Source organism: Centroberyx gerrardi, chromosome 8 (genome assembly GCF_048128805.1).
Source record: "Centroberyx gerrardi isolate f3 chromosome 8, fCenGer3.hap1.cur.20231027, whole genome shotgun sequence".
NCBI lineage: Eukaryota > Metazoa > Chordata > Actinopteri > Beryciformes > Berycidae > Centroberyx > Centroberyx gerrardi.
Window position 1 is genome coordinate 20,161,945 of NC_136004.1, and position 18,886 is coordinate 20,180,830.

Sequence of the window (18,886 nt, forward strand, 5' to 3'; positions counted from 1 at the left end):
ATGTTCCCATGTTGTCTGTGTAATTTTGAAAGCGGCGGTGACTGTTTTTTATTCATTACATTTTGCCGTCTATCTGTTTGCACCAGTCCCACTTTGACAAAAAGTGGGCCTGGTGTGAAGAGAATGGCAGAGAGGGCGGTGATGTTTTCCCTCCAGATTGTCTTTGCCTCGGTTGGACCCTGTTTATAAAACAGTGTCACAGATTGAGAGGCGCTCATTACCATGGTAACAACATCTCAACAAAACAACTCCAGATTGGGTCATATTTATTCAAAATAATGAGATCAACACCATCACGTGCTCACATTATTGCATAACATTTTGAGGTTCATCACACATTTGGGTTCACATTAAAATTCTTGACTTAAGTCAGACAAACCACTGATGACACCCATCACCTCAGTCCAGACCAAACGGTGTTCATAACTTTCAGTATTAGTACAGGTAAATGTCAATTTTCATTGCAACAATTAATGTCCACAGTTGTAAGTATTAAAGATACTGAAACCTCCACGAGCTTCTAGAGTAAATTACTTTCATACTTACTTACTCTCATCAGGGAAATGACAAAAAAAAACAATTTAATTTCATTAGAATTGCATTAATGGTGCTACAATTTTAACCTCAATAATTTTCATAGTTCATAAACTGTACATTACTCTACATTTCATCACAATCATTAGGTATAAAGTTTCTGTTAAAAAAAATAAGTTGTGATTACAGTATCAGGTACATCAAACTGCCTCTGACTTCATGGGCTCAAGGCATATCAATCATTATCATCATGAATTCATGGACCGGTGAATTATCATGTTTTTAGTCTGTAGTAAAACAGTTGTGCCTCTTCCATGGACTGTCAAACCAAGCGGCTGTCATCATCAACACCTACTGTAGTCCATTACATTCAACCAACATCAGGCAGAATCAACTCACATTTTGGATCACTGTAGTACATAAACTTAGTCTGAATTCTCTTACAACTAGCCAAAGTGTGAACCTGGCCTAGATAAAGAAGAAAACTGCTGATTGGTGGAAAAATTATAGGACGTTTCATCTATGAAGACCAGTGGTCAAGTTCTCATTTGAATCTTTGAAGGCAAGTGTGTAAGTGCACATTTAGGCAGAGAGACGGAAAATAACTGAAATGATAACCAACTGAAATGATAGTAAATTATTGCTTCTTCTGTTATTGTGAATGAAGATGTGACAAAAGCCTTACCTCCACCTCAGTAATCTACCACCGTTTCCTCCCTCTGTTTTCCAAAACACATCTGCATCGATATGCTAAAGTGAAAGAAACTTCACATTAAGAAGTATCTGTAGATTTGATCACTACAGTGAAAGCTAATTCACCATATCAGAGAATCCATTCCATAGAAGTATGTTGGGTAATTTATCATGCGTTTCCACTGAAAGGCAAGGCATGTAAGTGCAGATCGTCAAAGCACGCACAACAAGTCAAAAGAGAAAGGAGGAGGAAGCCGCTCTGTGATTGGTAGGTCGGTTAGTCCCTGCAGTCGAGGGATTGGTTGGTTGAGGAGCTCACAGCTTGGCGTGGTCTTTCAGGATGACCTCCAGCTTCTGACTCAGCATGATGTTCCCTCTAACCTTCAGTTTGCCAGCAAAGAATGCCTTGCAGGAGAACAAAGACACACGCTTGAGTGTTTTTCAGGCAAGCAGAACGTCCCCCCAGATTGCTGGCTGGCTGGCTGGCTACTAGTCATTTTCAGTTAGATGGGAGGTAAAATAGGGCCAAGATGCCTCAGGCTAACATTTTATACAAACGCTAAAGCAACAAGCCAGGCCTTGGGGTATCTGACCATTGCCGCTTTGGCAGCAGAACAGTAACACATTATTCATATTCATAAGGTAAAGAGCTGGGACTTGAGCAACTTGTAGCGGAAAATTCTCTTTATTGGGTGGACTGAACTACTAAAGCTATGCTAGTACTTGCCTAGGCTGGAATCAATCGAGCGAGGACTGTTATCATGACCTTGGATGACAGTTATCAGTTTACTTTTCAACTCCACCAACTAATCTTTCTCCAGCTGCTGCCTTTTAAGGCTTTCATCGGCGTTCCAAGCCTGCTGGAGAGACTCAAACGGACCCTGCCTGGGGGATCTTCAGCACCGCAGCCTTGTGATGCTCTTTGGAGAGCGCACACACAGTGGCCTCAGATCAATATCATGCACTCTGGGAAGCATATCAAGCACTCTGGGAAGCATATAAATTCTGTACACAGTGATGGCCACTTCCTGTGACGGACATAACAAGCAGCGACGGTTGATTATCAGAGCTGAGTGCTGTCTGAACTAAGTTTGAGAGATCATTACCTTCCATTTTTTATCTGACACGACAAGACCAAGGGAGAAATCATTAGAGAATGAAGGGTTCTTCAGAAGCACTTTCTCTCTAATTAAAATGTACTAAAAAAAATGTCTAGTGGCTTTTAAATTGGGAAGAGACACAGTACATAATATAGTCTAAGTTTTGCCAAAACCTGAAACTATTTGAAGACAGTTCACCATCTATTTTGGAAGCCTCTCAGAGAAGTCAAGCAGGTGAAGTGTGTGTACTGTGAACCCTTCCCAGGTACTAAAATACTCCCTTTGTGAACACACACACTCACATGTAGTTCAAAATAGAAAACACAATCTTCAGTGGGAGGTGCTGTGCTATACCTTGAGTGTATAAATCCTTTCATTTCGATAAACGTGAACAATTTCAGCCCATTCAGAATAAAAAAAAATCCATTTCAAAGCGGTTTCCTGCAAAGCGATGTGAATTGCCCTTTAGTGCAACATGCCAGATCAATAAAGGTTCACTGACTGAGGCTGGAATAAGTCTGACTACTTGTTCGTTACCTTCTGAGGGTTGAGTTTTCCCTGCACCACCTCCATGAAGTCTTCATCTGACACTGTGAAGGTCACATCCGCCTTCCCGCTGTAAGGGCCTTTATGTAAGGCACCAGCACCGCTCTTCAGATCAATGGCTAGTGAAAGACAGCGAGGGAGGGAGGGAGCGAGGGGGGGAGAGAATAAAAAGGGAAGACAGGGTGACAAGACAGAATAAATCATAAGCACCTTGGAAAGCTTAGTTTCCCCGGGTCGGCTTTGCCTACTTCAAGAAAGTCGTTCTTGTTTCGTCATAAACATTGCTCATGTTTTGCTTTTATTGCTGCGACTCACTTGACAGCTGGTTAGCAGAGTGTCAATCAGGGTAAAATGAACTTGTCACTTGTACAGTTCCTGCGGCTATTTCAATCTATTCCTTCACCTCAGTAGCATTGAAGAGACTGACATGTTCAGACGTAAGTGGAGGAAAACATTCATCAATAAACCAAGTGTGCGGCTCACTCCAGCTGTAATATTTTGCCGACATTGCAGACATTCAGTAGTGTACAATTCAATGAGATATCATCATGATTAATGTTTGATTTAATTGACAGACGTCTCTAGCCTCCAGTGATGTGGTTAGTGTGTTTGTGTTTGTATCATGCTGACTGGACTTACTCCACTCAGCAGCATTCTTTCCGTCTTTGGTGATCTCCCAGTGAAACACAGCATTGACCTGCTTGACGAGCTCTGACCCCATGTCTTTAATACGACGGCCGATCTCCGCAAACACCAGTTCGCTCTGAAGGCCCCCACCCTGCAGAGAGGGAGAAATAGAGCATACAGTGTTCATAAAATATTCAGAAGTATATGTTCATGACATACCAAAAGAACAAATTAAATTGGTCTCTGATTCTAACTTGTGTATAGAACTGAGAGAAAAAGAGCTTTGGAAGTTAGCTGAAAGAAGAAAGGTAGGATAGCGAGGACAGATAGTTGGGATGAATAGACAGATGGATGGATGAAAGGACGGAGCATTTTCAGAGTGCCATACTTGAGGAAGCTTTTCTGGCGAAGCCTCTGGTGCTCCGTGTAAATCCACATAGGCCCCAGACAGGACCACAGCATCTGTCTCCTTCACCTGGATGAGAGAAAGAGCAGAGTATTCATCAGAACCTGCAGTTCATTTAAAAGTCCCAGCGGTACTGAAATGACAAGGCAGAATTATTTATCCATAGATATATTATAGTTATCGTAATCCACAGTGTTGCTAAATACAGTGCTGTAGGACCAAAGGTGTGACCAATGCACACACACACACACCAACACATAATAGACCTTGCCTATTTCTGCACTGTAATAAAAACTGAAGTGCACTGCTACTGACTTTGCACTGGATGTGAATCCTGTTGCCTTCCTTCCACATCTCAGTCTGTAGCGACTGGCCTGGCAGCACCGGCTTCACAAAGCGAACCTGAGGAAGAGAGACGGGGGATTAAGAATGGGTGTTAGAGTGGCTGTGTAATTAAATGATTTTACTTCATAAAAATATATTGGGTAAGTTTAGTATACATTATTTATTGGGTATGATTAACAAAGCCTTAAAGACCACTGTGGAACAAACAAATCTTCATTGCGTGCCAGGTGAATAGTAATTGTACAGTCTGGGCAAATCTTATAATAATGTCTGACAGGATTTACATCTCAGGTAATGTGTGCATTCCTTACCTTGATAGCCTTGAATCTGGAGAGGTCATTGTTGGCGTACTGCTTCAGGACGTGTCTGGCAGCGAAGCCAAACGAGCACAAGCCATGCAGGATGGGAGCCTTGAAACCTGAAAGAGCATTTTTAAGTATAGCATGTTTAAGTACCACCGAGATCAAATTACAGCGTTTTACCTAAACTCCAGGGTAAAAGGTTTTTATCCTGACTACATATGAAAAATTTCAAACCCAAGATGTCATGCAAGATATTTTGCACATTTTATATATCACTCTGTGCATAATTAAGGCCAGAACATTACCATTAGATGTAGAAACAGGAAGACTTAGAGGTAAACCAGAAGGGGACAGAATCTGGCTGTTACATGATGTAGTAAAAATAAAAAAAATTAAATTATTAATTTTATGTTTAACATCTGTGACCATCTAACAGTTAACTTAAATAATAATGAAAAATTCTGCTCATATGTTGTCGCTTAGCAACCACTTTGTACAGCTGTCACTAATTACAGTAAGCGCGGACTCTCGTGGCTTATTGCTTGATTTCTGCATTGTGTTTCCAAATCCCCACCACATTCCTAGATGGCAAGAGGTCACGGAGTGTCGGAAGCACTCCAAGCTGTTTCCTGAATAATGTCAGTTTGACTGGCGTGGTAAGGGTGACTTGTCTCACGATAAAGGTTCACAGGTATCAGTGCTGTCAGAGCCAATATCTTTCAGTCCTGCTCTCCAGACAGGAGCTACGTTTTCTGAAGCATTTGTCACGTAGAGAGGGTACAGGTGCCGTTAATTCAACATCTTAAAGTCACTGGCACTTCTCACACTGCAGTGCTTCACTGTTCTCACAACAGTAACATATCCTTTACCAATGCACAGGATCTGATGTAACGAGCCCTTGTGTTACTTGCGTGAACACAAGCCTATCTTGGATGTTAAAAGTAAAGTGTGTGGTAAAAAAAAAGATAAAAAAAAAACAACAAACAAACACTGGTTTTACTGTAATACTATTGTTCCTATGCCTCCATCTCTAGAATCTCAATTTTTCTTTGTATTAAACAAGGCCCACAAAACTTGTCACAAAACTTTAAATAACTTATACTATACTTTAAATAAACTATTGTTTTCATTTCGTTTGAAAGTTGCTTAAAAGTTCAAGCGTTTAATTTTATCCTCCGTATGATATCAGAATCATTGTGAAACAGACAATGAAACACAATAAAACGGGTGAAAACAGCGTGGCTCAAAGCCTCAGAGAGCGATAATCATTTTTCATTATTTTTTAGTAGCTTTTACCTGGCATAATACATAAGGAGTTTTAGGAATTCAAATTAACCCTGAGCAATGTAGCCAAACTGAACTAAAGAGTCAACATATTTCTAGGGTAATCGATTACACCCACGGTCAGCAAAATGTAGAGCTGAGATAGGCAACGGGTAGAATACTGATCTTGAGGGACAACAAACATCGAGCATACACGCATTTAAAACAGTTTATGCTTACATGAACTGAAACAAGGAGCAATCTCAGTTGGGAGCAAACATTTTAAGAAATGTTTGATGAGTGTATAAACTCCACTCAAGCCAGACGTTACAACAGATTTACGGTGCACCCTCACCTCCCATGGCAGCAAAACTGGGATCTATATGAAGAGGGTTCCAGTCTCCACTCAATCGGTACAAGGCCGCCTGTAACCACAGGGGAAATAGACACTGTTTAGATCTATATCTAATTCATAAACCCCTGAACTTTTCATGCACAGATGTGGGGAGAAATTAAATTATCATGAAGGCCATAGAAGAGATACCTAAAATAAGAATGTCTTTGAAGTGATACAGTTGCAGTCGTGTAAATTGCTCAAGGGATTTCACGTTTTTTTTGCTGCATCATACAGTGCCTCGGCGTTCAGTATGAAAACCTTTTTCACCAGTTCTGGAACATGTTGATCTGTTGCACAATCTGCCACACAGTACTGCATATTTTATTTGTCTGAAACTTCATGATTACTGGAGCAGCATTAGGAAGCAAAAAGTCTGTCCCATTTTCATATGCATATTATCAATGCATCAGGTTTATTTTCAAACACAACCCACGCGCACTCACTTGGTCTCTTGTGGTAGAATCAATCACCACAGCATCTGGTGCCCTTTTAGGAGGAGGCACAAGGGTCTGGAGGGAAAAAAACAAATCAAATACAAGGCAAACTCTGTATATATTCTTTCTCATGTCTTTTTGTCTGTTTTCATAAAGCAACTAAAATCTGGAATAATACCTTGGCTTTCTCGGAGGTTCTCTTCCCTCCGAAGCCTCCGGCTCCAACCACAAACACTGACCACTGGTTGTAGCACACCAGCTCCTCACCGCTGTAGGTGTTCACTGTAGAGCAGCACAATGGTGACACTCATTTACCATGGCATTTAAACTTAATGAAGTGCAGAGACATTACCAGTAGAAATGACAGTAGAATCTCATCTAGCGAATGCTTTTAATAAGCTTTGGCCTAATGTTTCCATGTGTGTCAGAACGCGTAACATTTTACTCCCCTAAACTATTTTTCCGCAGCATTGCTAATGGCTCTACTGCAGAGTACAGAGTAGTTAACAATTATGCGGTTCACTGTGGACAATGCAAGCATAGTGGGTGGCACAGTGGCTCAGTGGTTAGCACCAGTCGCCTCACAGTAACAAGGTCCTGGGTTCAAATATCAGCCCTGGTCCTTTGTGTGTGGAGTTTGCATATTTTCCCCATATCTGCGTGGGTTTCCTCCGGTTGCTCCGGCTTCCTCCCACAGTCCAGAGATTGCCCATAGGCATTTGTATGGTACAGAACATGTATATGATATGGTATATAAAGCCCTTTAAGACATGCTTGTAATTAAGGGCTATATAAATAAACTTGACTAGTATATAAGTCTTTTCTTCTCACAACACAAAAAAACTGAGACAAGGGAATCACCAATGTAGATACTGACTAAGGGGAAGCAAAAATAATGTATTTATTTCCAGAAAACAAAAGGGACTGGAGCACACCGATTGATTCACAGCCTTTAATTATGCAAACAGACTAACGTTTCGACACTACTGTGTCTTCATAATGTATTTATTTATTGTACCGTTTCAGCCTAGTAATCACTTTGAACGATACTCAACAGAAGTACCAAAGATCATGACACATCACCTTAACACCCATAAACACATCAAAAAGAACACCCGCTTGAGCAACATTTTCTCATTATAGCACATTTATAGCGAAATTAGAGCGCAGGGAAACAGTCGTTTGGAGGCTGGCTATGAAAAGGCAATTAGCAGCTGTCAGAAGGAATCGGACCCAGACTAGTCTCTACTTACTGGTTGGCTTATTTAATTAGGTCTATTCAAAATATAAACAGGCATAAAGATAAACAAGGCTGCTTCTGCAGGACAACATTACTGTGACTTGCTGTATCGCCCAGAAATAACTTTGCATTCAGCTTAGGAGGATAATAGAAACTGACTTGTTTAGAGAATATCAAGAAATTACATAAAATTCCCCTCTGTGAAATCTCTGGGAATTTAAGGTCCCATGTTATTTGTTTTAAGTCTGTTTAATTATAGATCAGAGTGGTTCTAATATCATCCATCTCTATGGAAATGTCAAAGAGAAAAATGAACCATTCTCAGTCCCTTACTCCAACCCCTGCAGACACACACTGTAAATTAAGTTTCATTAATTCAGCCTAACAGGCAACTTTCAGGAAAGCACACATTAAAATGACAAAAACAAATTAATATGGTATAAATACACTATATGATAGAGGCTGTGCACAAAATGGGAATAAAACTCACCATCCAAGAGGATGACCGCTCCAGATCCTTTGTCCAACACATCTGCTATGGTGGCCTGAGATTTAAGGTTACCTGTAAATGCATTTCATCCATTTCATTACTTAAACAGTGCATCATAATTTAGTCCTAGAAGTGCTTAACATTACAGAACTAGCTCTGTACTTTGAGACATGATTGGGCCATATTTATTAGGTTTCTCAGTATGGATATGCTATTTTAAGACATGCAATCAGATAATCATACGGTAGAAATTTAATTTCATTATGGCTTCAATCATCTATTGAACTCAGAGTGGACCCAGTTAAGGCTGGGGGTGAATCCAAATAAAATGATTGTCTTTCACCTTTGGTACAAAAACTTGAATTGCTTTTCATTGCTTTTATTGTAATGTATATACTGTAGAACCTACAATAATATTGTTGTATGTACTGTAATAGTATAGGAGGAAATACCTGAGGTTGGTAGAGGTTTGTAAAGCTCCAGATACTGTTCTCCATGCAATACCTGGTATAGAGCATAGAAACAGCTGTGACATATAATAATCATGTCATCTTAGTGTCTTAAAGCCCAGTGGAGTGAGTAATGTGTGTATTATTGCTCTATTTATGTGCAGTACTGTGAGACACAAAACATATAAATACAAATACACGCAAACACATATACAAACGTACACACGAAAATGTCAAACACGTACATAGGTGAATGCACACACACACACACACACACACACACACACACACACACACACTAAAGACTTGAACATGTATGTTTTCTAATAGAGGCATACCTGCGTGAAATCTATGTTGAGTCCAGGGACCGAGGTCAGACCGCCATCCATCATGGCTGCCTGGGAGGGAATGACCCCGAAGGTGGGTAGGCAGCTAAAGTACTCATGGCCTTCGTACAGGAACCTATATGAAAACGTCAGTGTTTCGGAACTGTGAAAATCACGCTTTCGTAGGGATATTTGACAGATGAAGACAAATAAAAGATCACAGCACAAACTAGCATTTTGCAAGTGGTGTTTCTTGAGGTATGGCACAGCAAAAGTATTGTGACAATCATTTCTTTCAATACAATTTCACACAGATTGCCTTTTCAGACCCTTTGGAGCAGTTACAAGACATAAGTCACTAGCTTCCAATGGCTTGTGTTAACACTCATATCACACACAGACGCACAGATACACACCTAAGATGGTCTGGGTCCTTGGTGGACATGCCCACCCCCAATGCGTAGAGGATACACTGGGTGTGGGAGAAGCTGAATGTGGTCTCTGGTAGTTTCTGTCCCACTGCCTCAATCTAAAAGGTGGGAAGAGAGGGAAGGGGAGAGGAGAGGAGAGGAGAGGAGCATTGTTAAAAATGCAGGCATACATTAGCTCGCTCTGCTTTTAGACGGAACAAGGGCTAATATGACACTTTTGACATTTTGCTCCAAATACTTTATAAAGGGACAACTGTAATGTTTAACCAACCTAGAGACCTCTATGCAGTCAGAGAGGTACTTGGCATGAAATACATAAAACCACAGCAGTAGCACACAGGAGCATAACTGTAGCAAAAGTGCACCATAGCATGCAAGGACACAGATACAAATACATGCACTTACACACACACACGCATCTAGCACTACACACACACACACATGCACAAACACGCATCTAGCACTCAGCTAAGTCAGCTGGGGACACAGTGGTGGTGTTTGTCTTGAGGGTACATGGTGACTTTGTTCCAAGTCTCCAGTCCAAACAGCCGCACACACACACGCACACACACACACACACACACACACACACACACACACACACAAGTCATGGGCACAGCGGGGAGAGCACTGATACCGAGACAGTGAACATCATTAAAAATTTGCTAATAACCCGAGTTATGATATTATTGCAGAGGGCTAGTGAGTGCTGATAGTGTTTCATGTGATGTAAAAAAAGAGTTTTAATCAAAATTGAGATGTATACCATTTTGAAAAGCTGACACCCACTCTTACAAAATGATCTCATGATTCAATGAAGCTGTTTATACAGTATATCATGACAGAGAATGTCAGTTGGCTACTATGTAGACTTTAAGACTAAGTTATAAAATGTGTGCTGACATGAAAGTAAAACTTACTATGGAATATTACTGAACTTGTAATCCATCTTAAAACCTTCCCTGGAAAATAGCAACAATAGTAATGCTAACATTTTAGAGGATGTAACAATTTGTACTTTTGAAATACTGAACAATCAAAAGGTATTTTTCCCCAAATGTATCTTTGAAAAACATCTTTCAATTTTTTAACAAAGCCCTTCAAATTATCCTGAATGGACTAACAAATTGCGATGATGACTGTAATCCATGCTGTTTCTGCAATACTGACACAATGACAACACAATTCTGAAATCAGTTTGTATGACTAATTACAACTAAATTTAAGTGAACTGAAACTACTTCCTGGTATACAAGTTTACTGAGAGCTAAACAAAATGGAAAAAATTCACAGCTTGCATTTTACAAAGAAAGTTTGCAAGAAGGAAAAAGTTTTTGGTGAAATAAGATATAGTGAAGAAATCGTACAGTCAGCTGTTTAAGTAATGTGACAAAACATATTAATCTGCTGACTAAATTAAGTTGTACTCTTACTGTTGTGTTAGTTATGCATGCTACAACCATTTGTACAGAAAATGGTAGCTGTGTTTGAGGATAACTATTTGATGTGATAGAATTATACTTGTGGCCCATGTTTTATTTAAGTGACTCAGTCATCTGTGAGCTGTAACCAGTTCAGTCCATGATTTCATGATGGAGAACACAGTGAACGAGCACCCGTCGCGGGAGCTGTCACTGCACCATTGTGCTCCACCCGTCTTTTGTACATTACGTTCTAAAAAACAAATCTGAGTTGGCACTTGTCAAGCGCACCACTGTTTTATGTACACAGGCGAAGGGTATGAATTATACTTTATTTATGTTGTAGGAGTAGTGTTGAAAAGGTTATGACTAAGTGCAGTGTAGTGTTATTAAACAGTCATGAGTTGCCCTATGTTTGAAACAGTCGGAGAGTTTACAGCTCCAGACTGCAAGAATTCATTATCAACCGTCCGTTACTGACTCCACAACAGCCTCAGTAGGAAGGAAGATATACAGTATATATATGTATATGAGAGAAAATCAGTGGTACAGACCCAGAAAGAGACGGAGGGGAACACTGATGGACACAGATCAAAGTGGTGAAAACGGGGCAAAAGACAGAAATAGGCAGAAAGTCAAAAAGAAATGGAGGAGATGATGACAGTAGAGAGGGACGTTGGGAAGGAATAACATATGAGGGAAGGAGGGAAGAAGGGAGGGAGCAGAGGATGGGGAATGGGCTGGTGATGAGTAAGAACAGAAAGCAATGCAAGTAGAAAAGGGTCAGGTGTAGGCAAATTAGAGGCAGAAGCAGGTCATCGGCATATTACACATAAGGTGTAATTAAGAATGCCTTACTTTGCATATTCCCCTCCGACACACATATCCATGCACCTCTGACACATATGTACTTTACCCTCAAGGGTTCAGGGAGAATGGCACCAATAGCCAACTAGGTGCGCCATGGAGACTACTCTACTCACAGGATTGATCCCGGAGGCCGAGGATGCGGTGGCTGCAGACGCTGTTGGGTTGGCAGCGACTCCTCCCTCTGAGTCCACTTTAGACAGCACATCCACCAGTGTATGCAGAGACTCTACACAGAGGTGAGAGGAAGAGAGAGAGCAAGAGAGAGAGAGGGGAAGCACACAAGAGAACGGGGGATTGAGAGACAGCCAGATTAGGGGACACAGAGACAGATAAACCAATTCACCCTCAATGCAACCCATTACACACTGACCAACGAGCCGAGAGAGTAGCTTGGATCACCTGAAGAATGTGAATCTCTGACCCGGCTGGCAGTGTAGAAAACACAGAAATGGTCGTACAATAATATTTATGCCTTTTGGTGACTACAGCCAATATTTGTGCGGCCTAAAACATTGCGTTCACACTGAGGAACTTGGTTGATGGGTCGTTCTATTCTGACTATGCAGTGCGAGAGGCTCTGATTGCATGTAGTTTCGTGCAGCTACAATGTTTGGAGCAGGAAAATCTGGTATTTTTCGCTGCTTTGGTATGGCCTTTCATAATGGTGGATTGTTTTTGTGAGTTAACATAGCTAATTAGATAGCATTAATCAAAAAATAAATAAAAATCACTTCAGAGCTTACCATCACCCCCATGCAACCGTTCTCCAAGCATCGCTTTTGAGACGTTTAGTTCTGTAGTCTTTGAAATAAAAGTCGCAGAGAACTGGGAAGCTTTGAATAGCAGTAATCAACTTCTCATCCATTTTGCACTTGTCAAGTGGAACTATTGTTCACGAAATGAAACAACATCAGTAGGGAAACAAGGATGCGCGGAAATCTGATTGGCTGTTGATGGTCAATAGTTCGGCGAACTATTGATCGAACTATGGCGAAAAGTTCTGCCATGGCAAACTTTAATCTGCCAACAAGCTTGTTGACCATCCAAACATCGGCTGAGTTCCCCCAGTCGATTAGCTCTATAAGAAATGAATGGACTTACAGTGACTTGTTGATCGTGTTGCTCACAGTGTGTATGCTCGGTAACGATACTGATCTAAGACATTGATCCAGGATCAGCAGCCCTATTCTAACATACAGCAGTTTACATACTCAGGACCTTGAGTTCACACTTCATTTGTCCTCACTTTGCCTACTGCTTCAAAATAGAATATAAATACATCCATCCAGGTAATACGACTCTGAGGAATCAGCCAAAACAAACACAGGAAGAGAGCTGAGAGGAGAAAATAGAGGAACAGAAACAGAGTGAGAGTAGGAAGAGTACAGCCACTAATTACCGTCACTCAGCAGCAGGCTGTTACAGAACAGAGGCAGCAACAAGTCTCTGTAATAAGCTACAAATGAGGAGGCACTACAAAGCCATGCTAATGAGGCTAGCTAGGACCCTGTGGGACTGCCACCCCCGTTCAGTTAATGCTAACACCGCCGCCCTCTTTTCGATTGTACATCTGAGAGCATGGAGAGGGATGGAGGAGGCGGAGAGAAATAATGATCAACATTTGCCACCTTCTTATCTACATGTGACCTTAAGGCAACAATACTCATCTTGTTCATACTAACATATGGTGTATTCACTTTTCTCTGCCTTATTAGTTTGATGTCTCACTCTCTTGTCTTCTCTCTGTATAACCTCACTGTCTTTGTGTAGACAGATGAGCAGACAGGACATGGGCTTATTCTACTGAAAACTAATTGAGGCCGTGTCGTTTCAAAAGGTTCCCTCTCTCACATCAGCTTCATTTACACGATAGTCAAAGTATGATTTTATTTATAGTGCTGTATGGCTACTGCACTGACAATGTGGCTTTGTTATCTGATTCTTAGTTGGAAGCATTACTGTTTTGCTGACATACTGTTTTTACATTTTTTCTTCACTGATTTCATTTTTACATTGTCTCCTTCAAGATGAGGTTTTGGTTCTGCATTCTGTTTCCACTCCATATCAGCTAATCACGTCTTCAATTCTACATGTTGTAGATGAATATGAATGTTAATATTCTACAACTTTGCTTCTTTGTTTTCCTGTTTCATAAGCAAGACTTATCCATCATTATTTTACTCTATCAATGTCACACACTCTCATATCAACACTGAGTTGCTAACCGCCCATTAGAATACATTAATTGTCCCATACTAAAGATAAAAATGTTGCATTCCTTAATGAGTCAATACAGTTTGCTCCGTGTTTTTTATACTAGGGTGATCAAAGTGAGACAAGAACAGTTACAAATCAGTTAAAATCTGTTAAATCAGTTAAAGACATTAAAGTTTGAAGTTTGAACTCAATAAGTGTGGTTGCGCTTTTTCAGTGCTCTGAAAGGGGGGCTATACATGATTGGAGTGAGTGAAATTATGTTGACTTTAAAAACTCCACCTGTTAACACCAAACTGCTGTGGTAGCACAGTGTTGTTGTAACCAAGAGAATCACTGAACAAAATATCATGCGTTGACTGACCCACTACAGTTAGAAAATCACTGAGCTACTTCCTGGTATGTGGATGTACAGCTCACCAGTCTTGAGTTGGTTGATGCTTGTTTGGCTTCTACCGTACTGCCTGGTGTACAAGCGCACACTGTATTTCTGTTATGCTGAGTTCTGCGGCTCTATGCAGCCTAAACAGTGCAGACCGTGATTCCCCTAAGCAAGTGTTATAAACAAATGAACAAACGGGCGCATGAACGTACACACAGTCTGCCTCTTATAAAGGTGCATCTCCCAAGCATCTCATAAAATGAAAGAGCTTGATGCCTCACTATGAGGTGACGTATAGGACATATATGCTCTGCATTTAAAAAAAGCAGACAAAACGATTCAATAGGATGAGAAATAGAGAAAGATGGGAGCAAACAGTAGGTTAATTCTCCATGTCTCTGACATTGTTTTGCTCTCTGTAACCTTTATCTGTGTCACTTAAAGTGTATTTTTTTGAGTGAGTGTTCCACATTGGTTGTGTTTTTCATTGTCCAAGCAAAACAACACTTCTGAACTATGGACACTGGTACTCTATTCAAAGAATGATTTGCCCTAGGACAGAATATACCTGGCCATATACCTGGCCACAGTAGCCAGGTAAAGAATAGCCTTGTCATGTGACTTAGTGAAAATTCATTAAAAAAAATAAAAATTCATATTATTCCTGTTTTCTAGGACAGTCTGAATATTATTGTGAACATGAACAACTATTTCCCAAAGCCATAGAACAGAGAACTAAATAACCTGTAAATGAAGGGCTGCTCCAAAGAGAAAGACATTGTATTTTTCCGCAACTGATTCTCTATGAAGCAGCTCCAGATGTTACGTTTTGATAACAAAACAGATGTCAAGTCTTAGTTATCTGGAAAATGTGACTGTGATAGCACCCACGGGGGCTGTCTTGGGGAAAGGGGATATTTTCTGGTTCAGAACTGATAACACTACTGTACAATAAAAATTATTTGGGTTTAAATGGTCAAACATTACCCTTAATTACCCCTTCGTTTTTCATCTGAGCAGCTCCAGATTTTACATGTTAATAACATCACAGCTTCAAGCCGTAGCTCTTGTTTCTGGCTTTGAGAGAGAGATTCTCATGTTCACAATTATTGATGAAGGATGAGAATTAAAGACCAGAATTTCTGAACATAAGAGTAACATCAGGACCAGAGATGAGCAGTCTCCCACAGCCAGACATTTCACTCCTACTGGCCATGAGGTCTGTAGACGTTTTCAGGGCATTGAGATAGTTATGCCTCTGAGGAGGGGAGGAGACAGAGATAGAAAACTTCTGCAAAGAGAAGCTTATTGGATACACCAGCTACAGACTGAATATCCCAAAGGCTTGAATGAGGAGTTAACATTGTCCTGCTTCTTATGAAACTGATTGATGGGAATATGTCCAGATAATATGATTAAGTGTTTTTTCATGTTTTTTCATGTTTTTTCATATTGATGAGTGTTTTTTCATATTATATGTACATATATTTTGTGTATTTTCTTATGTTTACTTATGTTCTACGCACAGTTATTTGCTTGATTGATAATTTGAAGACCCTGGTTGTTTATAAATATGGGTCACTCCCACTAGGGAAATAGAAACACTGAGGAAGGCCAAGGGCTGAAATGCGTACGTTCTATAGCTGCTGTGCAAATAAAAGACTGGCATATATGGCAATATATACCCGTGAGTGCGGACATTTTTCTATATAGCTTATGTTTCTTGAGTCGGCACCCGAAGAAGTTGAAGTTTGGAGTCAAGCACGCCTATTATCTTTGTTTCACAATTATTGATGGGCCTGTCCAAGACAAAAGGAATAATACAAATTCTTAAATTTAGTGGTTTCCAAATCAAACCATAAGTTGTAGACAATTAGACCATAAGAAATTCTTAACATGGCATTCATGCTTGGTGTGTATGTCCATGTGAGTGTACATACAAGTGTATGGGTCCATGGGTCCATGGGTACACAAACACATGTGCATCCATGTGTGTGCACATGGATGCACATGTGTTTGTGTATTTACTACCATGTGTTACTGACCTTGTATGCTAGCAGGCTTGGTGGCGTCTGTAAAATCACAGATGTTGTCCCACTGGTCCCTGACAGCCTCTGGAGTCATACTCTGGTTCTTGTATCTCACAGTGCGGCCTCGAGAACGCTCCCAGCGCACTGCACACACGGGCACACACAAATAAAGGGGTCATTGAATATCGCAAACCACACACATACTCATGTACCAGGGGCTACTGAATATCGTAGATGAGTACAGACATTTCCTAAGTAAAAAAAACACAGTACTCACATTTTCCAATCCAGCCTGCCCCAACCTGAAAGGAGATGAAACATCAGGAGAGAGAGAAGAAAGCACACAGGAAATAAAAATAGTGGCTGCGTTTATGGAAATTGAAAACGTGAGAGTGGCATATTACTGCTCTCAATGACAGAAGAAAAAAAGACACAAAGGTAAAGGCAATTCAATGGGAGCGGCACATTACCGCTCTTACTGACAAAGAAAGAGGAAGTGTTTTATTTATTTTCCCATACCTCAAACAGTCCTCCACTTTCTTGGCACTGTTCATGGCAGAGCCAGAGGACCAGGGGAGCAACGTACTCTGCCTTCAGAGACTCCAGCAGGTCTACATAAAAACAAAACGTATCATAATAATATAGTAGAGCCTCTTTTTATGGCACTTCTGTTTATACGATAGTACTAGATGGCATGCAAAGGAGAATGGTATTACTGCTCATTACTCAGTTGATCATTATTGAAATGGTGCAGTATTTGTTAGGTCTGTCTATATATACAGTATGTCCACATATATACAGGTGAGTGAACTGGGTACACCACCGTTCATGTGATGAATTAGTAGAAAGCAAAGGGTTAAGTGTGCTGCACTGTGGTGGGGAAGGGAAGTCTGCTGTACAGTTGTCTCACCTGGGGTGAATTAGCCATACTGGTGGCATGTAAGGTTAATCTTTTAAATAAAGTTAAAATTTGTATAAGTAATTTAAGTTTTGAGGGATTTCCTCCTAATCGGTGTTAAAATTTTAACACCAGCGGGGAAGGGAGCTTGTGTACAGTTAAAAGCCGCAGGGGAATCAGTGTGGGTGCCGTGTGTTGATACCAAAAGTAGTAAATTAGGCTTATAGTATTTTAAACAAATTAATGTTCCAAATGTATAGACAGAATGGCCAATGGCCATTGTTAAATTGTGTAAGTAAAGTGTTGGTTTTAAATGTGCTTAGGTGGCAACAAGATGGCAATGTGCAATAGTATAGAGAACAATTTGTAATTTATTTTGGTTTTTTCACAGCTACCATCACAGTTTTAATTCATTCCCCTGTTATATTTCCAACAGTGAATTCATTTACTATCTGCAAACAATCAAAGATTACCTGTGCCCAGGGTTACCATTTCCTTGTAAAATAATAAAATACACTAAAGCAGAATTTAGAGTGTAGAGTGTCTATTTACCCATCAACATATAGATTAGGGTACAAGTAAAGGCTTACAAGCACACAAGGGTCTGAGTTACCAGACAAGCCTCAAATAATCATGCTCTCGCTACAGAGCTTATAAACATAAATAAATAATTGCTTTAAGTTATTTCTGTATATTTCTAAGCTCTATAACTGGAGTATAATGATTCAACATGGTTTGACGTCAGACCCTAGTTTACCTATACTCATTTAGCAAACCATTGTGTCCATGCAAAAAGGCTGGAAAGACAACATACAATATCAAGAGTCTGACTACATTAAAATGTCTACATTATTTAATATAATCTAACAAAGCAATCTAGCAAATACTAACCTCAGTACAAGTATATTAATGTTAATTGTAAAATGATTTTATAGCCTATATACAGTAATTACTAACATTACTTACTTTTGAATGAAAAAAACATCATTGCAGTCTGCAATTAAGCAGAGTGCCTGTTCTTTTACCACTATGTTTTACCTTACAGTTCATATTTAGCAGACGACCATTAGAGGGACAGTTCTACATCATGTCATACAGAATACCTCTAATTAAAAGCTAATGAATTATCAGCCTGACTTGATTCCAACATGGATATATGAACATATGTTCATATAATCATGTTGGAAACAAGTCAGGCTAATAATGGTCACCTGCTATGAACTGTAAGGTTTTTGTTTTTTTAGAGAAGCCTGAGTCAATGAAGGCTAGCTGACATATGGAAGCATGTCATTTACTCAGAATGAGAGGCCCTCCTGTGACAGTTGGCACGGCACAGTGTGACAGATGCCACTCTAGACCAGCAAGGCGGGTCAACAGAGGCATTCCTTTCATGTCTCTAATTACCCCTATCCTCAGAGCTGCAGTTACACAGCATGCACAACATCTTCCTGCAGCATACACATTTCCATTTCCAGTTTAACATATCGC

At 40.2% G+C, this 18,886-nt stretch overlaps 1 protein-coding gene across 1 annotated transcript in view; it reads right to left on the minus strand.

Moving 5' to 3' along the window:
* Positions 1 to 249: 249 nt before the first annotated feature.
* hsd17b4 (hydroxysteroid (17-beta) dehydrogenase 4) overlaps positions 250 to 18,886 on the minus strand; it is a 28,826-nt gene continuing 10,189 nt past the window's right edge. Inside the window, exons 9-25 of the mRNA XM_071894866.2 lie at positions 17,020 to 17,111; positions 16,778 to 16,802; positions 16,516 to 16,644; positions 11,988 to 12,100; positions 9,569 to 9,681; positions 9,165 to 9,288; positions 8,830 to 8,881; positions 8,378 to 8,449; positions 6,826 to 6,929; positions 6,657 to 6,722; positions 6,172 to 6,241; positions 4,563 to 4,669; positions 4,222 to 4,308; positions 3,889 to 3,975; positions 3,513 to 3,651; positions 2,865 to 2,992; positions 250 to 1,632 (exon numbers count right to left, since the gene is read on the minus strand). Coding sequence (XP_071750967.1) covers positions 1,543 to 1,632; positions 2,865 to 2,992; positions 3,513 to 3,651; positions 3,889 to 3,975; positions 4,222 to 4,308; positions 4,563 to 4,669; positions 6,172 to 6,241; positions 6,657 to 6,722; positions 6,826 to 6,929; positions 8,378 to 8,449; positions 8,830 to 8,881; positions 9,165 to 9,288; positions 9,569 to 9,681; positions 11,988 to 12,100; positions 16,516 to 16,644; positions 16,778 to 16,802; positions 17,020 to 17,111 — 1,598 coding nt within the window. The 3' untranslated portion in view covers positions 250 to 1,542. The remainder of the gene's footprint in view (positions 1,633 to 2,864; positions 2,993 to 3,512; positions 3,652 to 3,888; positions 3,976 to 4,221; positions 4,309 to 4,562; positions 4,670 to 6,171; positions 6,242 to 6,656; positions 6,723 to 6,825; positions 6,930 to 8,377; positions 8,450 to 8,829; positions 8,882 to 9,164; positions 9,289 to 9,568; positions 9,682 to 11,987; positions 12,101 to 16,515; positions 16,645 to 16,777; positions 16,803 to 17,019; positions 17,112 to 18,886) is intronic.